This window comes from Fusarium solani, assembly GCF_023522795.1.
Source record: "Fusarium solani strain SB1 chromosome Unknown bctg00000003_1, whole genome shotgun sequence".
Lineage (NCBI taxonomy): Eukaryota > Fungi > Ascomycota > Sordariomycetes > Hypocreales > Nectriaceae > Fusarium > Fusarium solani.
In genome coordinates this window covers 886,430-909,287 of record NW_027072154.1, presented here as the reverse complement: position 1 = coordinate 909,287, position 22,858 = coordinate 886,430, and the positions used below count along the sequence as shown (strand labels likewise).

Here is a 22,858-nt window from a genome sequence, read left to right as displayed (position 1 = left end):
ACCTGAGACGGAGGCTTAGCAATGGCTCAGCCCTAAACGGTTAGCGGATCCAGGAGACTGGCGCGGGGAGTCCCCCACCAGAGAGGCAGTGTTGGTCCCACGAGACGAGGCCTTCCAGGGGATATTGATGATTTGAATGGAGGCCTTGACTGTGATGATGGCACGAGATTGAGAGATTGATGCACGAATCACGTAGAGACCCAACTTCTTTCGGTCTAAGCCACCGACCTGTGCATACCTAGCGAGCAAGACATTTGCTCTAGAAAAGACCCATTCTTGCTCTGCCTCTCTGTTGGAGAGACTCTCTCTAGGGTAACAATTGGTAAGACGGCCAAAAAATGGCCTGGCCTGTCTGTGCTTGCCGATGATCCATCGCCTTGCGACGACCAGGGTCTTCAATTCCATCCTTCCACCACAGCTAACCTCACTCTTCCCTCCATTTCCAACTTCACCTCAACTCTCGCCAGGCGCGTGTCATAAACTCGATCAAATCTTTCGAGTGCTATCTGGTACCTTTACTTGTCATCCGTAATCGAGCTTGACGATTCCGTCCCGTCATGGCTTCCATCTCATCTTGATCGCGCCAGACTTCCTCCGAATCGCCTCTAACCCCCACCGTCGATACCGGCCTGTCTCTTTGCAACACAACCATGGGCGACTGGGCCCGCGGGTGGACTAGAGTCGGGCAAGTAGGCCCGTCTCAAAATTATGGCCGTCCATGGGCGATCGAGCGCGAACACGAGGAGCTGAGAATCATTGATGGCTGGGGCAACGACGACAACTGGCCGGGCATGTGAGCAGTCCATTGGTGTCCTCCGAGAGGGTCGAGCCTAGGTTGCTGACCGTATTGCGGTAGAAATAAGCCTCTGTTTAGTGGTCCCGATGCGAAGCGATTTGATACAAAACTTTCCAAACTCGACGACCTGGGATTCGGCGCCTTCGGTCGCGTCGAAAAGGTCACCTATGGATCAGTCTACCTGGCGCGAAAGCGAATTACTCGTCGACGAGGTCGCACCATCGACGATTTGCGCCAGGAGTGCCTGACCATGGAAAAGCTTGGCGACCACCGACATATCGTTAAACTGGTTGCTACTTATGCGCCCCGAAGCCACGAGTTGTGCTTGCTCATCTGGCCTGCTGCTGTCTGCAACCTAAGCATACTTTTGGAAGACCTGGAGTCTCTCCGACTCGGCGATGGAGATCGCGAGGATATTATGAAACGACTGGATGATCTGGACATCAAGGACCTAAGCGCCATTGAGCCAACTCCTGAAGATCAGGTGCTCGATTCCGCGACAAAATGCCCGCTCGAGTATCTGCGCAGCGTGGTCGGTTGCATTGCTCGCGCCATGGCCTACTGCCATCGGAACGATGTTAGGCACCTCGATATCAAACCATCCAACATCCTCCTCAAGGCGGACCGAGTCTACCTCGCCGACTTTGGCATCTCAAAGGACGTCAGCGGACAGGATCAAACCATGACAGAGGGGTTGCCGGGAACTGAAAGATGGCGTGCGCCTGAGCTCTACGCCGGACATGGCTCCAGCATGCAGTTTTCAGATATCTATTCCCTTGGTCTCGTTTTTCTCAACATAGCGACTGTTCTCTACAACGTCCGGTTGGAGGACTTCGATAACGCACTAAAATATCCCGATAAGCTGTCACGAGAGGAACAACTATATGACCGGGAAAGGAAGTTGAAGGCGCACTTGGAGAAGCTCACATCTCATGCCTTGGTCACGCCCCCATTCATGTTCACTTATGAGGGCCAAGAAACAGTCAGGCCGAGACCAATCGTCAACTTGATCTCTCGAATGATCACCTCAAACCCCAAGAGTCGACTACATGCCGACAAAATCGACGATAAACTGTCAATGCTGGGTGGGATTCATCAAATATACCACGGCGAATGCTGCAAACGACCGATATCGTGGGTCGAGAATAAATGGGATGCCAAGTTTGCGGGGCTGGCGAGTCTCCGAAAGGAGAATGATCGCCTGAAGAAGAGGGTAGATGAACTCGAGGGACGAGACAAGACATACGAACTTCGGCTCAAGCATGAGCGTGAGGCGCATGAACAGGCCATCACCGCTCTCCAAAATAAGCTAAAGAGCATGGAGGAGAGATGCCACATGCTGGAGGCCGAAAAGGTTGATAAGAGGAAGGGTGCCGGCCGCAGTCCACGTCCGATGATGCCAAGACCGGCTCGAAGCAGCACTTTGTCTCTCTCATCGAGCATCGAGCTAGAAAAGTCACCCAAAATACGATCAACGCCAACAACGCCAGCACCGAGACCTCCTCTCCAGCCCATGTCTCGCTCGGTGCAGCGTTTCACGGCGCATCGCAAAGCACCACAGGCTCCGCAGAACGGCTCTTCTCCCCGCCCCCTCAACGACACGACACCCAGAGCCTCGAATGAGTTTACGACCTCAAGGTCACCGAGCATCACTAACCTATCGGGTTACACTTTGCGATCTCGCGGATCCGGCTCGAAGCTTCCTCTCCCTGTGACGCCTAACCGCAGCGAAACGCCAAACTTCAACCGCGATCAAAGCTTGACGGACAGCAGTATGGCGTCCTCCGTATTCTCTCGAAACAGTATTGAGACCACTCCAACACCCGTGCAGGGCAGCCCGGCGTTGAACCGCAACCCCATTCCTCTGGATTCTAACAAGGTACCTCAATGGGGTCAGCTCCCAGGATTGCTCCCGCAGCCAGCTGAGAGGCCGACAACCCCTGAACCGAGCAGCCCAGCCCTCACCATGCCACTCTCTCCCATGTCGTCACCCAGAACGCTCCGGTCAGATCTCGCCAGTGAATATGGGGATTATACTCGCCGACCCTCTTTACACTCGCAGCAGTCCCAGAAGAGTTGGGCTGAAGTAGCAACTGATGGCGAGACGCTTCGGAAGATGATCGGAAGACCGCGCGCCCACTCAAATAGGTCAAATCGATCGAATAGACAGTTGGAGGTGGAACAGGCTTGATTGCAAAGCCTGATGAGATACTTGCACTGGATATATGGGCAAGCATTATGATGTTATGAAACTGGAAAAAGTTTGCATCTTCAGGGTATGGTTTGGCATTTTGGATCCATATATCATTGTCATTTACACGGCGTCTTGGGCCAAAAGCATGAGCATACTGGGTAATCGTAGCCCATCAAAAACTGCCTTGCCTTTTATCTAACATCCTATCAACTCCATCCCATCATGCAAAATGTCCTGGGTATATGTTATACAAAACTAGTTATAGCCCCTCGTTACCTCCGAGACGCCTTTATGGCCGCGAACGCGTCGAGGGGAAACTTGCTCGCGAAATTTTCATCCAGCTTCTTTCCGCCCTTTCTGGGCTTGCCTCCGAATTGGCCTTGGAACATCTGCTGTTTCTCAAGCTCCTGGACCCTTTCCACCCACAGGGGAGCCATGAACGGGTCCTGGAAGGGCTTTGTCTCTACTTCCTCATTCCGGGCGGCCTCCTTCTGCCGAGCCTCCTCTAGAATCTTGTCGAGAGTTTCTCTCGCAGCAGTTGCAGCTTCGGTATCGTCAGGTGATGGACGTGGAATTCGTTCCTCCGCCTTCGCCAAGGCTTTTTCTTGCTGAACAAGCTCGTTGACCGCCTTGCCACGGGCAACCCAGTCTGACCAACGCCTGTCAAGCTGTGATTCGATCCATGACTTTGACAACTGCTCACTCCAGCGGTAAGACCCTAACGTGCCGTCGCTAATGACCTTGTCCTGGAACCCTTCGGCAGCCAGCTGCTTGTTTATGAGGGATTCCCACCGATCCTCTTCATCAGCGGAACCAAGGTTTTCCTCCTCGATGTCTAAAAGTGCCAATAAGTCCTTCCTAAATAGACTGGACCTCCTGCCAACGGCTCTGGACAGAACCCGAGGTTGTGGTTTCTTGATCCGTAGAAATACTTGGCCTCCGCTTGTGTTGGCGACTGTGGGGACTTTGCGCTCGCCGACAAAGGCGGCTTTGGGGAGGGGTCGGACTGTAGGTTTGTATTCTGGTGGCGCATCATGAGGGGAAACTTTGGTCAAAAGCGGAGGGTTTTGTCTTCTTGTCAAGGGAGGAGGGGCTCTGGAGCGGGATAGAGCTGATGCTTCGTTTCGTTGTTGTAGATATTGGGTGATCTGGGCGTGTTCGGGGTTGTCGGTCGTTTGGCCTCTTGTTAATAATGTGAGGAACTAAACGATGTGTTAGTAGCTCCTAGAGCAAGAACTCAGACTATGGCGTACTTTATATCCCGCAGCCATAGAATTATACACGAGCCTCAAGCTGGCAAGTGGTTTATTCTTCACGAATCGCTTCCTCACAATATGGGCTATTGGATGCGTCGGGCCGGGATGTTGGAGGTCTTTGGGTAAGGGAACTTTCTTTCCCGTCTTTATTAAGGCGCGGTATAATGCCAATGCGGCGACTCTGTGCCGCGAGTTGCGCGCTGGGACGAACGGTTGGCGGAACATGACGGCGATGGTATTGGAGGAGGGGCTAAAGGCGGTTGTGATGCTCTTGGAACATAATTGCCCTCGTGGGCCGCGGAGGTTGGGTTCGCGCCCGTGATACAGCTGAGTCTGGCTAGGTACAGGTTATCTCAGCTCAGCTGCCGTGGGCGCGAGTTTGCGAAGGATTCAATTGCACTTTCTCGTCGTTGGTACCATGAGCATGAGGCCGACATGCGGCTTGAGATTTTGCGATGTTTCGGTGATGACTAAGCCTGCAACCCCAGATTCTACCCAACTACCACCCGCCAACCCAACCAAGGCTTCCAACTTTTCTTCTAGCTTGTTTGCATGAAGAGATCAGCTGGATATGTCTTGAAAGAAGTGGCCTGTGTCTTATCGCGAAATCTAAGTTGCCTAACAGTTGTGCAGGACTTCCTGTAGTGAACGCGAATATGCCTTCACAACAATAAGGCTATGTCGAGTGGATTCACGGTTGATACTCCAACGTTGCAGGTGATAACTTGTGATCGACGAGTTCACGTGCCCTCAACTCTGCTTACCTGGTCAAGGGGTGACACCCATTACATATCAATGGAAGAAAACAGTTAGAACCACGCTAATGGGTAGGGCTGCATTGGGAGCTGATGAGGGCTCAGCTGGATGCTACCCTACAAAGACAGGATTTTCTCACCAGGTGACTCTCTTTGCAGGCAGCGCGAAGATCAATTCGTGATTTATCCCTGATATTTTAGACGTTCCGGAGTTCCCGGAGAGCAAAGATAAAAGTCAGGAGGAGAATGTTGACTCTTTCATGAGAAACTGACTCCCTTTGCGTGCCCACTTGGTCTTGTTACAAGACCGAGACATCCGCACGACTCGACAAAGATCGGACAAGCGAGAATGCCGAGGACAGATCTTGATTCCGGCATTTGTTCCAGATACAGGCCTTGATTCAGCCGCGCGCTTGCACCGGAATGACTGGAAGGTTAGTCATTGGCGGGGTGGTTGGCTGATCAAGTCAGACCTCGGTCGTCGGGCTCGGGGTGATGAAGATTCCGCGGCCGTCGAGTTGAAGAGCGGCATTAATCAGGAATCAGAAATGTTTGATCTGCAACCAGGGCCGGCGGCAAGTCGAATGCTTGCTGTTCGACAATGGTTTTCGCCAATTCTCGGACCTGCAGAGGCCGAAGGCGAGGCCATACACTTATAATGCCGATCCGGTTCTTGATCGTTTACACTCGCGATATAGTCCATATGCTTGTCTTCCTCCTGTCTACTTAGACTCAGTTTCTCACTTCTCCAAGCACATACGACCATACCCACTGGAGAACTCGGGATCCCGTCCGCTCTCCCATAGATAAGCCAGTGAGGGGCGGATTAGTAGTTGGGTCGGTGACGACCAGCGAATCCCCGCTGTTGTATGTTTTTGCTGCGTGAAGTTATTTTTGCTGGTTGATATAACTTCAGCGCTCTGTTTCTCCGAGTTGGCTCCGCGGTCGTTGATGATGGAACAAGGATTTGGAAGCTCGTGTTGGTGTAATTGGTGATGGCTTCAGGCTTTGCCCCAACAAAACAGCGACAACGCGAGAAACAAGGGTATAGAACATTAGCCCTAGTCTTGTCAGTTAGCAATTGGGCAGTTTTCCATGTCAGACAGGCGGTCTGCAGCGTGTGAGTTGGCATGATACACATATGCACGATGTATGTATGCGCTTTCACACCCATGTCAATAGTGCCATGCCCCCATGTCAACCCCATTCTCAAGCTTCACATCCATGATGCTTCGGGCTCGACCGCCATGTCCCGGAGAACTGGTCCGGTCGCCTGTTGTCCTGGTGCCGAAGAACTGTTCTTCCCTGTATGTCCTGATGGGAGTTTCTTTTGAGTTAGGACTTGTCGATGGTTCGCATGGGCGTGGGTAATCTGGCAGTTGGGCTCTGCTTGAGAGCTGGGAGCGACAGAGCGGCTCGTTGCGCCTGGCGTATTCGGGAGGGAGGCTCTTCACCGTCAGTATCGTTCGAGAAAATGATCTCACGTCCAACAAGCACACACAGAGCCTAGTCCCCCGCCAATCGCCCAGAAGGCTTCCAAACTTGGACGGCATGGACCATTAGGAAGCCAGCTTGAAACCCCGCGCACCAGTAGACTTGCAACACCGTCGAAAATCTTGCAGTTGACGGACCGCACACTCATGCTTGCTAACGCTGCCTATCCGCTTACTCAAGACGCGAGCGGCAAACGGGCTTGAATGGAAGAGGCCAACCCAACTCTGACCGCAAAATGCACGCGATCCATCTGATGGAATGGAATGTGGAGCGCTGCCACTTATGAATGCGTCCTGCTGGCGCTAACTTCCAATGAATCTAGCCTCCGTCCTTCCCGGGTCTGCGGGAGGCTGAAGTTTGCTAGTTTCTCTCAAGCAGGACACGCGATGATCCTAAGGGGCACTCGACAACTTGCAAGTGCTCACGAGTCTTGAATCATGTTGTTCTCCGTTCTCATTAAACTGGTTCGCCACCAGCTCGTACTCGGGTTTGCACTCCAAGAAGCTCGGATCAGCCCTGTACGGGAGGTGCCGCAGCTTGCATTGATGGAACAGACGACACCTCATCGTCCCGGCGGCATGGCCAACGGCCGGACCTCCTGAATGTTAGCTAACGCCCAGGGCCAAGGCAGCCAGCCAACAGCGGTCTCAGGTGAGCTCCCCGCCAGCTGCCAGCGCCAGAGTCAATGGCAGTGGATTTTCTTCTCCTCGAGGTGACGGAAGTGGAAGTGGGTGGTCGGCCATGTCCACGGGTCCCACGACCCCACCTCACTAAGCTACCAGTTACGTACCCGACTGGAAGGGACGGGAGAAGGAAAAAGAAGAAAAAATCATCCCATGATTATCATGGACCAGGTTTGCTTTGACACTTGGTCCCAGTAGGAATAAAAGGACAAGACCCAAGGGCGACAGGGTGTTTCCCGCCTCCTCTCATCGTTTGTTGCCCTCAACGAGACGAGCTTAGATGAAGCTTCGTCTTCGTACCTAGCTCCCTTGACCAACAAAAGCCCCCCAGCCTTCCCGTCCGGACACCAGGAGACTGGGTTGCTGAATAGGAGGGCGTGCCTGGTGACACGGACGTCGACTAGCACGCGACAAAGACGTAATTGAGGAACAGGCTCAAACTTTTTTTCCTTATGAGCAAAGAAGCAAACAAAACAAACATCAATAGAACCAGGATCCAAGAGCGGTAACCACCTGGGGAACCAACCAAATAATCGAAAGACATCCTGGAAGTCGTCAAGAGAAACAGACCACAAGGCAATCAGGAACAGCCGCGAGCTTGGGTACAGCTGGAGCTGGAGGTCGCCATCTAATATCCAATCCCTAGCCGCAGCGCAGATCGCAACAATTTCAAAGGGCGGCCTCATTCCCTTCCAGCTTACGGATACCACCCTTTCCGAGCCTCTTACTACACCATTTCGTCGTCCTCCCTCTCCTCATCTCATCTCTCTTAATTTCTTTCTCTCATCTCCCCCAACCTCTCGATACCAGCCCAGCAAAACGAAAACCATCACGCTCTCTCCCGCTCAGATCCGTCTTTCGGCGGCTGCACACGTACCAATCCGTAAGTCGCCCGCGTCTTTGCCCCCTGTCATCGCGTGTCTGCGGCCTACCTCTCCCCGGCGCCGCTCTCTCGACACCCCCTGGCCCAGCTCTTGATTAGCGGATGGAGTCGTGCAGCATCGTTGAGCTGTGCCTGACGGTTGACCGCTCTATCCCCGGCCACGAAGCGAAACTATCAGACCCATCAGCGCCGTCACAGCGGCCACATCGGTCGTGGTGAGCCATCGCCTACCCCAGCTTGCTCGCCCTGCCGCCCCTGGATCTGCCCATGGTCGCGTCTACCACGGTACATCCACGCATCTTCCACCGCTCCCACCCCTGGCCGTCTTGACCGTATTCTTTTTACCCTTACCCATGCGACCATGCCTCCTTGCGGCCTTGACCAGCCCTGCGCCGCCTGCAGAGATTCATAATCATTCATCATTCACTGAGGCCGCTTCTATCGAAGGCTGACTTTCAAACACCAGGCCCCACGCGATCAGATCAGCTCCCATCATATTCATCACTCTTCGAGCCGCTTCTCACGTAACCTCTTCGTCCTTGTCGCAGTGGTCTCGTCTCATCTCACTGAGTTACTCATTGTGTTACTCCTCCCTCGATATTGTTTGAGATCTCTCCCTCTCGCCTTCTACACCATCCCTTCACCGACCGGCCCGTGTCTTGTCCAAGTGCTGGCGTCCACGGGGGTCCGACTTCTCCCATCCTGTCTCCATCTCACATATCCTGGTCATATCAGACCATTTCCTGCCCCAGCTTGATATCCCACCAGATTGGTTCCTGTGTTCCTTGATTCGGCTCCGTCTGTGCTCGGCTCTCCAACTTGGCCAAACAAATATAGTCCCGGAGCCTGCCTCACTTCGTCTGGTCTTTCAACACCCTCACTCACACTCAGCTATCGTTTGCTCAAGTCGACTCGAGAAGGGGCTTCGTCTCCCGAAGCTATCCCAGTATATAACCTGGATCGAGCCGTTGCATGAGCTCGAGCAGAACTGGCTAGGCCACCATGTTTCTGCATTCCGGCGCCAGCCTACACGGCCACGAGTACTCGGCACACCGATCATCTACACAAGCTCCTCCCGGACGATTGCCATTCCTCCGATCCGCTCTTCGAAGGCCTTCAGACGCCGACGTCACAGGACCACCGGCGCCAGCAGCGTCACCTGCACCCCCAGCCCGGCCTGTGTCATATCATGAGAAGGCCCCCTCGATCACATCAGTAACTCCAGTTCGTCGAACGTCTCGGTCCCGACCCAAATCCGAATACATGCCCCGAAGAGAGCTCTCCGTTCGCTTTCGCGAGCCTGAGACCGATGACGATCTACCACCTTCGGAAGTACAGAGCGAAGATGAAGGCTGCTCAGACGTGGGCGAGCTAAGCGACTCCTCCACCGCAAGCCGGAGAAGGAGAAGAAAGCGTTCTCTCAGGAGATCAACGCAGTTTCTTCTCGCCCATCCAGCTCCTCGACCAGGGGCCAAGCAACGCCGACTGGTCCAGGTTCGCCCACGATTGCTTCTCCAGCTGCAGGAGCTGAGCGAGAAGCGCGCCCTTCCTGCTTTTGATGTCCTGCCTTCAAGCCTGATTTCAGGACCCCTTATTGTTCCTCGATTAGCAAAGCGATGTCCCTGTTTGTTCCGTGCCAAGCCCGTGCTTGGTCTTAATGACCTTCTTATTGTACGTAGCGAGGATTACGACACACCCACAACTCCAGGTTCTCTTGATTCCGAAGATTCGCTTGACCAGAGGGACGTTGTGGCAGTTATCAGTCCCTTGCCACACATGGGCGACGACTCGGCCGAAATAACCATGGAAGACGGGTCGACTTGGGAGTCAAGTCGCATGGCTAATGGCTCCTATGAATTTATCGGAGTGGATGAGCGAGGCCGGATCAGCACAGCGCGATGGGTTAAGAAGTCGTCTACGCCAGTAACTACACCACCTCCGGCAAACGGCGATCAAACACCTCCACCGAGCCCAGTTCCATCAGATGTTAAATGGACTTTCAGTATGATACACCCTGATACGCGAAGACACCCGATCATGGGTTCTCTCATGTCGAACACGCTGGACGTTTTCGATACTTACAACACCATGTCGACCTCAAGTGGTCGATATCCTCCCACGCGGTGTACTCCCTTGGACCCCAAGCTGGCCAGTGACTGGATCGTATCTAACCCACCCGAGATCCAATCCCGTCTGACCAAGGTGGTCCCAGAGGACATCAAACTATTAATGGTTGCCACGGCTTCATGGGTCAACCTGCGACACACCGGATGGCCAGCTTCGGCAATCTGCAGAGCGCCGTCAACATTGCAAAAGCGCACACCGAGTAACGCAGGCCCGCCGAGGGCTCAAACCTTTCCTGTTCGACCCAACCTCGCTGCTGTCAACCCCATACACCAGGTGCAGCACGCAAACACAAGCCCTCCCGGAAGCTCCATGGACAGCTCATCCTCGGAAATTCCCGGGCGCCGAAGGTCCATGTCCTCCAACGCTGGTTTCGTGAAGAGATTTGTGGTACCGCGAGCCAGCGAGGACGGACGACCACCACTTGATAGCCTCGACTTTGATATTGATAAGCCGCCTTCACGGCGCATGAGTGTCAGTATGCGTCAATTTGCGAACAAGATCTTCCGCCGGAGGAGCAACTCCCAGGCACAGGTTGAAGATTCTCTTAAATATAAACTAGAATACTAGGGTACCGGTCAAGGTCATGTAACATTAATATAACCAAGCCCTCATTTGGGTAAATTTCAATCAGCCAGCTGCAAGTCTCCGTCTCCTCTGTTTCAAGTCACTGCCCTATGCCTTATATGCCCTGCCGGAATCTCCACAGAATGGGCAATTCGATCCGAGACGGACGGCCGAGTGGGGCAACAAGTCTCTCCGGAGTCACTCGGGCCTCCCCCGCCGTTTGCCCAGTGAGGGGCCGGGGCCCAGACGCCGGCCGAGTGAAGAGCTGGAATGCACGATACCGAGGTGGAAGTCAGCCACAACTACGCTCTGCTCGAGGATGCGTCCGTGGTGCCGCAAAGTTGCCGCCAATCCGCCTGCATGTCGTACGGGCGTTTCTTTGTCTTCCTGCACCAAGGTACCTGACCATCTCACGCGCCTCGCCGCAGGCAGTGACAGAGACGCGCAGTCTGTCGGAGCGGCACAAGAGATATCGGCATCGCACTCTGGGGATGCATGTGCAAGGCAGGAGGAGCTTGCGTATGTTGTAGCGATACTTCACAGCTCCGTTAACGCCGTGGACTTGTTGCTGTCTCCAATCAAGTTCCCGTAAGATCTCCGTTTGTAAGCCTTGCTTCTTTGCGATGCCAAGGCACGAGGTGATAAATGAGGCGGTTGAAAAGCCACCCAGGAACTGCAAGTGGTCATTCTTGAGACATGAGATGTAAGCCAGCTATTTGGGAAACCAACATGACGTCTCATTGGACTACTGTGAAGTTCATGTCGATGACAACACGGCCCCAATGCCTTGGGTATCCCGACTTTACACCTGTTCATGGTAGTGGTGATTGGATGCGATCCGTGGCAGTGGAAGGATCGAGAAAGGGCGAGAAACCGAGCATGCAGCCTTCGTCAACCGCATTGCGAGATGTGATTGCTACCCGTTGTTGGTATCACAGACATGCACATCTTGGTGATCGCCTGAGTGCTGGCGTTGCTGAGGATCTCGCTTGCCGTGATTGAGCGAGAGAACGGGGCTTTGTGATCAGAGGCACAGGCCAGTCAAACACGCCACAGATCCAAGTATACGGTACGGGAGGTGCAGCGTTCTGGCCGTGACGGACGAGGTATCCAAGACACACAGCTTCACTGCTGGTCCCAGCCATGAACAAAGCCCCCCGGAGCTCAGGGCGTTAGGTGGGGTCATCCGCCGCTAACTCACTAAAAACTCCGGAACCAGAAGGCCTGGAGTGAGCAAGGGCCCACTGGTCGAGGGCACAGCTGCCCCAGAAAAAATGGACCCTCCGCTGGAGTGTGCCCGCCTAGGCTGCTGCTGCTGGCATCATCCATCATCACTGCAGTCCGACCAGGGCCACCTACGACGCTCCTCGTTCCTCCAACTCCTCCCCTCCCATTCTTCAACTCTTCACTTTCCGTTCCGCATTTCCATCAAGCATCGTTGCCCTCCCCAGTGCCGCTGTATGCTACCTACTTCGTCTTCTATTCCAGCCGAGCAAGTATCGATGCGCATTCGACATTTATTTCGCCCGCCGACAGAATAAACTTACCGCCCGAGCTGAGCCTAGCTGAGCTGAGCTGTGCTGCGCTCTGAGCTGTGTTGCCGCACTCGGCCATTCCCGCTGGCCCTGCTGCAAAGCTTCGGCAACCCACTCGTGACGAGCCGGACACGGGCCCGCGACGGTATAGAAGCCGACTGCATCGCCGACCGCCGATTACGACCCTCGATCCGTCCAACACTGCGCCGACATGGACGAGAACATCGGGCCCCGGCCTTCGGGAGCCCATGCTTCCATGCCGCCCACCACAGGAGCCAATCTGCTGGCAAACTTCATGCCCTATGAGCCCATCTCACGAGCCACATCTCCCGGCATCCCTTACCCGAAGACCGACGAAGATGATAGGAAACGCTACCGACCTCGAACATTTGCCTACTTCCAGCAGCTGCCATTCGAGGTAGAGGAGGAAGCTCAGCGCGATGCCGCCTTGCAGGGAATTCTTAAGCAGCTCTACATCGCCGTTCGCGCAGAGGACTTCTCTCCTGGCGCCCTCCACTGGACCAAAGAGCTTCAGGGCTGGCTCAATCTCAAGTTTGAGATGACGAGGGAGCAAAGGGCGAAGCTGGCGAAGCTCTACTACTCGCTTGCCCTCGCCCCAGGCTTGGACGCGACAGCTTCGGACCGCTTCCTACGTATGGTCTTGACACTAACTAGGTATGTACGATGGCCGCGGCACTGCATGTGATGGATACTGATTCATTGATAGGAAGAACCACTACTTGAAGCCTGGCGAAGATCTTGTCCTCGACTGGAGGCCCCTCTGGAATGAGATCAAGGCCTGGGTTTTGCCCTCTGAGGTCCCCGCGCACCAGAGCAATCGCAAGCGATCAGCCAAGCAGCTGCTCAAGCTGTGCACTCATGCGCACACATACTTTGACCCCGCCGAGCGCCGGGCTATGCTGGAGGAATTTCTGCCGTACTTCAGTGTGAACGAGCTACCGAACGCATTCATTGTCGTGGGCGTCCTGAATGCGCTCCTCCCTAGCCATCCCGCTCCTGTCAGTGAGCACCAGTCACAACCAAGCGACTTCTTCCCCACGCTCTTCCACCTGTGGTCCATCATCAACCGTTCTAAGGCATTTGATGTCTTCTTCATCGACCTCTTTTCCCGTCTCGCCCGGGATCACATGCACTGCTCCCATGTGCCTTTCGGTAGCCATGGCATTTTCACAAAGGACCAGTCCGATCTCATCTTCACAGCCATTCTCCGGCTCACACAAATACCTGTGGGTCAGGCTAACTCGCCGTACACCCCCTTGGACTATCTGTCCGGCGCAGGCGTGTATGTGGAGAAGGACAAGAAGAAGTATCCTGTGGCCTACATGATTTCTCGCTTGATTGTGAGCTCCTTGTCCCCCGCTAGCCTGCAGGGCGAGGATTCGATCATGACTAGCCTGGAAGGCTTCATGGAGTCCATTGATACCTTCTTCCACCCTTCGAACCAAGGCTCTTGGACCACGATGTTGGGCCAGCTCACATTATACCTGACTGAAGCCTTCGTCTCGCGATGGAACCGCGAGCAAAGTGGCGAATTGGATCTCCCTGAAGATCGCAAGATCAACGCCGAGCTGAAGAAACGCTTCGTCTCGTCTCTGAAGGAGGTGACCTTCATGGGTCTCTTTTCCAAGAGCAGCCGCGTGTCATACTACTACTACAGCGCTCTGCAGGGCCTTGCCTACCTCGAGCCTGATTTAGTGCTGCCGGGCGCCCTACAGAGGTTCTATCCCAGTCTTCAGGGTCTAGTTGAGGTCCACAGAACTACATCCAGCTTGAACGGCTTGCAGATGATTGCCAACATCATGTCCAAGCTCAAGGGATATCGTTGCCACATTACCGCGCTCCTGGCTCTTGCCTTGCCAGGAATCGACGCCAACGACCTAAATAAAACACAATACACACTCAATTTCATTCAGAGCGTTGCTTTCAGCATTCCCATGGTGCCCTTGGTCAAAGAGGGCAGCCACATCCACGACACTACCTTGGCCATGCAGTGGGTTCAAGGTGAGATGGAGCGTATGGAGCGCGAAGGGCAGAATGTCAAATTTGACTACAAGAACGAGCTCACCGATGAAGACGAGGCGAATATTCTCAGATCCTCGACTACCGGATTTGGCGAGTTCATTTTGACGCTGTTGGGCAAGGTCTTTACATTGCTGGAGAACCTACCAGACGCCAATCTGGTTCGTGGTGGGGGCACCCCTGAGGACAACGTCATCAACGCCTTGCCGGCTGCTTTGTCGCCATTGTTTGCATCGCTGTCTCCTGAGCTTTTCGACATGGCTCTTGAAAAGGTTGCAACATTTGTGTCAAGCCATGTTGTCCACCAGGCCAGAGATGCGATGGCTTGGATCCTCAACGCGCTGTGTAAGGTTAACCCTGAGAAGACGCTGAAGGTTTTCATCCCTATGCTGGTGGTCAACATCCGCAACGAGATTGACTTCAACAATGCTGCATCTGACCGAAGCAGCGGTACAGAGTATCTACCCAGGGACCGAGCCCTTGTATGGTACGTTAGCATGTTGGCAATGGCTGTCGTCCATGTTGGTAGTGAAGTCCTGAAGTACAAGGATGATCTCCTTGGAATTGCGGACTACATGCAGGAGAAATGCCGTGGTCTGCCCACCATCCTGGTCTCGAACTACATTCATCACCTTCTCCTGAACTTGACTCACACATACCCCATTGATCACGCTTTGTATGAGCCCGAAGTCATCAAGCGCGGCATCGATGTTGATGACTGGGGCAAAACAACCGCCCCGAACGATCTAACCATCCGATGGCACCAGCCTTCACCCGCCGAGATCGACTTTGCTGTTGAGCTGTTTGCGTCGCAGACCAAGACCGCCAAGGATCAGCTAGAACTACTGATGAGTGATAACCCACCAGTGAGCAGGACAGGAAAAAACAAAGAATGGTCCGATGAGGTTTCTCGACTAATGCAGCAGATCAGACTGGTCACATCTGGTATGGCTACCATGTTCGACCCCGAGCGTGCTGCAGGCATCATGACTGGCAACACTGAGGAAGACCATGACGTCGCTCGCGAGGATGACGACGAGATGATGATCGACGAAGACCCTCTTGCTGAGGTGGCTGAGGATGAAGAACTTCGACCCCAGTTCCGCTACAAGGCAGGCTATGTCCTCAAGTCGAGTGACCCAGCCTACCGCAAGATCCACGACCTGCGTGAGGAGCTGGGCCACCTTCTCAACAAGACGCACTCATTCCTGAATGAGAACCAAGAGGATGATGTTAACTCCTTCACTGCTCTTTATGCTGCCTATCGAACCTGGATCACGGATGTCGGTATTGAACGTTCCGCTCACCCCCTGGAGAGGCACGTACGACTCTACAAGTCGGACATTGCTGCCTTCAAGATCAAGGGACTCAGAAAGGTCTATCCGCGACCTTTGCTCATCAAGCGCGCAGAGGCATACCAGCTGTTGCGCCGAAAGCACAATGCTTCGTCAAGACAGAAGAGTGAATTGGATAAGCGCCTGTTGCTCGACCTTGCTCAGTCGAGTCTGTCACTCTATGCAGATGTACGACGAGTCGCGCAGAGCGCACAGGATTCGTCATTGAAGTCGCTCATCGGCAGCAAGCCCCTGGTCATCCCCGTCATTCTCGAAGGATTGCGGAAAGCAATTGAGACCAACGATCATGATCGTATCAAGGGCGGAATGTACACCCTCCTATTCACGTCCCTACTCAGGACCCTTCTCAAGGATTGGCGATTTGCCCCCGAAGCTATGCGTCTGTACATTGAGACTGCAGGCATCGACAAGCCCTCCATTCAGAATCTTGGGTCATCCGCGTTGTACACCCTCATCGACTTTGGCAAGCCTTTTGAGCGCATGATCATTGTAGACGACGTTCTGCTCGACACTATCAAACCTGCAGGAGACGTGTCGGCAGCCATCGAGACGCGCCACCAATTCATTTTGCAGCGCCGAAAGAGGGTGGAGGACTCCAAGGCGAACCTGGGACTGGAGTTGACGGAACGCGCCAAGGGGGCTCACTGGAAGATCGCTACACGGTGCGCCATCTTTGCCACAAATCTGTGCCTCCGATTCCACACCCTGGCACCGGCCGAGTTTGTTGACCTTGTGGCCAACGGAACGAACGATCCTCACCCCGGTCTGCGAGGTTACTACTTGAACGCTTTCACTTCGGTCTTTACCGCCGTTGATATGCGCGCGGTCTATGGGCACGAGTATCGCAACTACCTCCTCGAAAAGGAGGTCGGTGACCGGAACCGGGTTCAAGTCCAAGTCGAGAAGGGCGACGAGGAATTTACCCACAATTTCCTCGAGTCTTTCAAGCAGCCTCAAGACGCGGCGTACATGGTGGATGCTGACCATCCTGGCTGGCTCGTCTGGGGGAAGAAGTTTACCGCCTACCGAGCGAAGCCTCTCCCATTCGATAGCTACGACGGAGTAGAGGGTGCGCTGCGGGACCAGATGGGCCAGATCTTGAACCGGGAGTGGCTATCTCAGTGCTTTGACTACCTGAAACAGGAACCTCGCGACGCTACGACTGATAGATTCCGCATGAGCAACGTGTACCTCCTTATGCATGTCTTTGACCTGATGCACTACGGCAAGACGGTGGTCACGCTGGAGGACGTCAAAGAGCTGGTAAAGGATGTCTTTGGTGATGGCAACGACAAGCATCAGCATCGCGCAACATCAGAAATTTTGGGTGCATTGCTTGCAGGTTCGAGCGATGATCCACCAGAGATTCGCAACCGCGTGTGGGAGTACGCCGCCCCAATGATGCTCAAGATTTTTGCGGACGACCTTACACCGGACAACCTGCAATACTGGCTTACCTGCCTTCACCTAATCTTGGACTCTAAGGATCCCCGGCGATCACATGAGATTGTAGATGCATTGCGATCATTCCGACTCGATATGACGTCCAATGCCGCTTTCAAGGAGTCCTCCAAGGTTCAACTGCTCGAGTTCATTGTCGCAGATGGCGGCTGGCACTTCCGACATGAACAGCCAATCCTTGACGATTTCCTTGCACACATCGACCACCCGTACAAGGCAGTCCGCGAGGCAATCGGGCGAGTACTGTCGGTTATTTACAAGACTCGATACCACGAGTCGTTTGAGAACGTTAGCAAACTCCTGGATGAGAACAAGGCTGCCTCATCGATTGGTATCCGGCCTTACCAACCCACCGAGGAGTTCACAGCCACGATCAAGGATGTGTTTTCCCGCTTGGAGAAATGGCGACATGAGAGAACGCCTGGCCAGCAAACGCCATGCTCGTACACTTCGGGTTCCAAGACGGTGCTGATGTGGCTCGACTGCACCCTATCGTCGCATGAGTGCATCCAGATGGTGCCGTTCTTCCCCAGCCCCTTCATGGAAGAGCTGCTGCACATGATGGACGTGAAGGAAGATCCGGAACTCATGAGACTGGCGTACCATGTCTACCGCCACTTGCCAAACATCCCCTTCCGAGATGGAGAGGACTCGGAGTTCATTGATGCCCTGATCCGAATCGGCAAGACGTCGACGAGTTGGCACCAACGACTGCGTGCCCTAGTCAACATGCAGGTCATCTACTTCAGACGTATCTTCCTGACGAGAAGCGCCCAAAGAGAAGCGCTGTTCACCGCTGTCTCCGACATGCTGGGCGACCCGCAGCTTGAAGTGCGGTCATGCGCATCCACCACACTTGCAGGCATGATCCGCTGCTCACCTCGCCGCATCCGCGATCCCATGATCGCACACCTCAAGGCTCGTTTTGAGGATGAGCTGCAACGCAACCCAATGCCAAAGCGAGGCCGTCATCTCCCCGGCACTGACACTCCGGTTGACGTACACAAGCAAATCACAAGGAGGCACGCTGCAGTCCTTGGACTGGGTGCCTTGATTGAGGCATTCCCCTACGCTACCCCGCCTCCTGAGTGGATGCCAGAGGTGCTTGCGCTGCTCGCTCGAAGAGCCGCGGCTGACCCTGGAGTGGTGGGTAAAGCTACAAAGACCATCCTCAGCGAATTCAAGAAGACCAGACAGGACAGCTGGACGGTGGACCAGAAGGTATGTTGAGTGCTCACTGCTCTGCGGAGTGGCTCTTGCTGCATCTAAGATTTGCTAACCGATACGTGCAGTACTTTACCTCTGAGCAACTGGAGGACCTGGAGGGAGTGTTGTGGAAGAGTTACTTTGCCTAATGCGCATAAGCCCCAGGGAGGATTCGAGTTCAACCTCGTAGCATAGTTGACGCATGTCGGTTGGACGCGGACTTGTGCCCCAGGCCGGTCGATGCAGGTCGGTGAGAGATGTGTGGTGCTACATCCTGGCGGAGACCGGATACTCCTTTTGGCACCGCCTCTGTAATCTTATTGCGGACGGCCCTTTTGATAGACCTTGTATACCAAGAAGTAAGCGCCATGATACAAGAGCCCCCAGCGCCTAACCCCGCCCCGATGTTGGACGGATTCTGAAGTGTACTTGACCGACCCAGTGCAACGGTTCGGGATCTACCTGGTTCGGGTGGAGGGGATGAGTTGTCAGACCTGACGCTATTTCTCACGCTATATGCTAACACTGGAGTCCTTGACTTGGCCTGGCGGTGAGGCGGTTTTGTGGCAATTACCTGATGTCAAGAGAGGGTTTGTCGATGGCAGTGTAGGGGGTTAAACCGGGTCTCGTGGCAAACTTTGGCTGGTGAGGTCGATCATCAGAAGCATGTGAGTTTTGCTGGCTAGCGTAATTCGAAACCGCATCAATGGAGTTTCGTGTTGTAGAGATGAGATGAATGTGATGCGGTGTACAGACGAGGACGCCAGGGCTAGATTATTCTGCCTCGTGAAAGAATCACAGTCGATGGAGTGGAATGCCGTTTCCAGGGTAGGTTGTCTTGACTATAATCGGTCGTCTAGACGCTCGGTGATTTCCCAAAGCGTACTCAAGAAGCCTTGGAGCATCTCAAAGTGTATCAATGGGGTCTGTGGACTAGTGTCGCAGGGAATGAACCCGGGGAATAAAGAAAAAGGAGGGGAGAAGTGGAGGATATTGCGGCACAGCGGTTGACGGCAGTGTTCAATGAAACAGGGCCTTTAAGAGGGGACCAGCGATGGTGTCAGTAACTACCAGATCCAGGGCCCAAGAGAGTGGATAGAGTGGATAGGGCAAGCAAGGGACGGGACCCGACGAGAGGGGCACTATCTTTAATGAAGCCTGGATTATGGCTCGCCCTGGCGAGATTTCGGGAGCCTTGCGCGAGGCATTCGCGCATCGGAGGCCCAGCACAGAGGCCGGCACGTGCGCAGCGAGTATAGTAAGCGGTGATTGGGCAAGATTGGCTAGGCGCCCTGATTTGTGACGTGAGAGTCCAAAAGGGGTTAGCGAAATGCTTGGCAGATTATCAGCGCAGTTGCGCAACCAAACGCATGGCCGGACAGCCTGGTCGTAGTCAGCCTTCATCAGCCTTAGATGCAGCACAGCCCCATGCCCAGCAAGGGAACATTCTGCAGTTTGTCTTTGCCAACAATCAATCGCGAACAGGTATTTTCTGGGTTGAAGCGCTGTTTCATCTGTCGCAAAGAGAACAAGGAAAAAGAGCTTGTACGCTTTTGTCCGCGCGCTCATTCCTGTGAACACCATCTCAAGTTCTCCAAAGGCGTTAGGCTAGGCGCAAACAGCACCACCACCCCATCACTTCGCAACCGTGACTATCCCCGCCCGTCAGTGCATCAGCCGGCGCAAGACCCTGTGAGTTCTTTGATTCACCTCCGACTCATACGCCGCTTAACGTCCGCTAGACAAAGGCATCCACGCACACAGCCTCTTGCGCTTGACCTGTGCTGCCTCCTCTCAACAGCACATCACGCTTTGTTTCTCAAGGCCTAATCCGGGCTGCTTCATCGCAGCCGCACATAAATGGGCGCACTCTGCTCCAGGTCGGGGCCGGAGGATGGAGGACAGGACGACTACGACAGTCACCAGAGAAAACACAACATCAACACAACTTCAATGACGCAATCAACACGACAAACATCGCCTCCAACCTGGCGCCATCCGCCAGGCACGCTGACTCTAGCCGAGGCCCTCGCTGCGAAGAGCCATATTGAGGCTCTCAATGGTGAGATCGCGGGCAGGAGGCCGATTTTTGAGGCAGAGGATGCGGGGACGACCGGTTCAACAGCTGCCGAATCTGATGATCCCCGTACAAGAGATTACTTCAAGTTGCGACAAAGTATCGTGACATGCGAAAGGACACTGGATTTTGACCATCCGTGTCGGAGAGGGGCGACACCAGATGAGCGGCGCGCCGATGCTATTATTCAGGAGTTGAAGCGCAGGGACGAGGCGAATGTCTACGAAACGGCCCCTTCACGGACGGGCTACGGTGGTCAGCTACACCCTCGGTTCCCTGGAGATCACTTCTTGTCAAACAAGAGCCTCATCGACCAGACTGATCTCTTCGCTGTGGCACGGCGCATGCCCAAGGGCGGCCACCTACACATCCACTTCAATGCCTGCTTGGCTCCTCATGTTCTGTTGAACATCGCAAAGGATATGGATCGCATGTTCATCACAAGCGACTTGCCCCTGGTATCCGACGATGATTGCTCAAACTTTGATCGCTGCGAGATCCAGTTCTCCCTCCTGAGCCCCGAGAAGGAGACCCCTGGAAACTTGTTTAGCGCTACATACAAAGCTCGACAGACCATGAGGTTTAGCAGATTCCTCGAGATGTTCCCCCAAATATACACAAAAGGGGCAACTGCAGACGAGTGGTTACTGGAGAAGCTCATGTTCCATGAGGAAGAGGCGCATAACTCCCTACAGACGGCATGCGGGTAAGCCTTTCTTGTTTTGTACACTCACTTACCGGAATGATACTGATAGCTTATAGGGCTTGGGAAAAGTTCAATGGACGAACAAGGATGATGAAGGGTCTCTTCAACTACGAGACAGCATACCGACGATACACACGGCTCTGTCTCGAGGACTTTATGAAGGACAACATCACCTATGCTGAAATCCGGCCGAATTTTATGACGAGCAATCAGCTTTGGAACGATGACGGTACCAAGCTTATTGACAATAAGGGCATTATGGAGCTCATCATCAGCGAGGTGAATAGCTTCCAGGCCGACATGAAGGCACAAGGCAGATTCTTTGGCGGGCTCAAGGTTATTTACTGCACTCCTCGATCATTTCCACCGGAGAAGATCGAAGCTGCTCTTACTGAATGCCTCGAGTTCAAGAAGGTCTGGCCAGAGTGGATCGCAGGTAAGTAAACACAGGGACGCGCCGTCCGATGCGTCAGTCCAGATTGCTCACTATGTAATAGGTTTCGATCTCGTCGGCGAAGAGTCCAAGGGACGGCCCATCAAGGACTTTATCCCCGAGCTTCTCAAGTTCCAGGAGAACTGCGAGGCTGCTAAATTGGAAATCCCCTTCCTGTTTCACTGCGGCGAGACCTTGGATATGGGAACTGATACGGACGGCAATTTGATCGACGCCCTGCTTCTCAAGTCGAAGCGCATCGGGCATGGTTTCGCGCTCGCAAAGCACCCATACGTCATGCAGCTCATGAAGGAGCGCGGTATTTGCCTCGAACTGTGCCCAATCTCCAACGAGATCTTGGGTCTTACGCCCCGTGTCAGCGGACATACTATGTATCAGCTCTTAGCCAACAATGTCAACTGCACAATCAGCTCTGACAATGGAACGCTGTTCCGGTAAGCTACCTATGGAAGCCTCACATTAACACCCAACTGACAATTACATCTAGATCTTCTCTATCGCATGACTTCTATCAGGTCATGGTCGGCAAGGCGGGCATGGGGCTTTTCGGATGGAAGCAGCTTGTGCTGTGGAGTCTCAAGCACGCCTGTCTCGATCAGTCGGAATACGCCCGTGTGTACGCTCACTGGGAGACAGAGTGGAAGGAATTTGTGAAATGGGTGATCCAAACGTATGGTGAGGACACCAAGGCTGAGTAAAAGAGCGTTGAGCGGACTCAGCCGGGATGATGAACGAAGACCGCCGTGTGGCAATTGGCCAGTCTCTCAACCCCTTGCGCCTGTCCCTGGCTTTCAACTGTGGAAGAATCAGGAGACAACAGGCAACTGTTGAGGGGTATGTCGATATGGACCCGCTTTATCTCCAACGGCATGAAGAACGTTGGATGGAAGCGTACACACGACAGGCAAATGCAGCCGATAGACCCAAGACTTGATCGCTCAAGAGGTCAGTATCAAGTATGAGACGAGAAAGAGCGGGACGAGGAGAGATACAAGGCGCAGACGACACGTACGGAAACTGAATGATGCTTTGATGATTGGATACCCTAGAAGTTCCTAGTTTCTCTACTATCTAGTTGATGCCCGCGCGCAACAGATATCGAGGCTTGGTTGATGCGCTGAACACAGAGGGAGGCTGGACACGGGGGCGAGCGACAAGGTTTGTTTGTTTGTATATATTCTTTTCTGCTTTTGCGTTCCATTGCTGTTGTTTTACCAATGTCCTCGTACCACTTTTATCGAGGCATACTTCAATTTTCAACCGTTTTCTCGA

General features: G+C 53.9%; 5 protein-coding genes across 5 annotated transcripts; 4 read left to right on the top strand and 1 right to left on the bottom strand.

Annotated features, from left to right (window-relative positions):
- Nucleotides 1–650: 650 nt before the first annotated feature.
- Nucleotides 651–2,987, top strand: MRS44_005837 (uncharacterized protein; the record flags this gene model as incomplete). Its single annotated transcript, XM_046270030.2, has 2 exons — nucleotides 651–793; nucleotides 857–2,987. The coding sequence occupies 2 exons, from the start codon at nucleotides 651–653 to the stop codon at nucleotides 2,985–2,987; spliced, it is 2,274 nt and encodes a 757-aa protein (XP_046140587.1).
- A 275-nt stretch (nucleotides 2,988–3,262) lies between these two features.
- On the bottom strand, nucleotides 3,263–4,471 carry MRS44_005836 (uncharacterized protein; the record flags this gene model as incomplete). The annotated part of the gene is made up of 2 exons (XM_046270394.1): nucleotides 3,263–4,192; nucleotides 4,244–4,471. The coding sequence occupies 2 exons, from the start codon at nucleotides 4,469–4,471 to the stop codon at nucleotides 3,263–3,265; spliced, it is 1,158 nt and encodes a 385-aa protein (XP_046140588.1).
- Nucleotides 4,472–9,063: 4,592 nt separating this feature from the next.
- Nucleotides 9,064–10,755, top strand: MRS44_005835 (uncharacterized protein; the record flags this gene model as incomplete). Its single annotated transcript, XM_046270033.2, has 1 exon — nucleotides 9,064–10,755. One exon carries the CDS (start codon nucleotides 9,064–9,066, stop codon nucleotides 10,753–10,755), a length of 1,692 nt encoding a protein of 563 aa, XP_046140589.1.
- A 1,743-nt stretch (nucleotides 10,756–12,498) lies between these two features.
- Nucleotides 12,499–18,498, top strand: MRS44_005834 (uncharacterized protein; the record flags this gene model as incomplete). Its single annotated transcript, XM_065621548.1, has 3 exons — nucleotides 12,499–12,962; nucleotides 13,015–18,364; nucleotides 18,436–18,498. 3 exons carry the CDS (start codon nucleotides 12,499–12,501, stop codon nucleotides 18,496–18,498), a joined length of 5,877 nt encoding a protein of 1,958 aa, XP_065477620.1.
- A 1,711-nt stretch (nucleotides 18,499–20,209) lies between these two features.
- Nucleotides 20,210–22,284, top strand: MRS44_005833 (uncharacterized protein; the record flags this gene model as incomplete). Its single annotated transcript, XM_046270414.2, has 4 exons — nucleotides 20,210–21,132; nucleotides 21,189–21,568; nucleotides 21,630–22,020; nucleotides 22,074–22,284. 4 exons carry the CDS (start codon nucleotides 20,210–20,212, stop codon nucleotides 22,282–22,284), a joined length of 1,905 nt encoding a protein of 634 aa, XP_046140592.2.
- Between the last annotated feature and the right edge of the window lie 574 nt (nucleotides 22,285–22,858).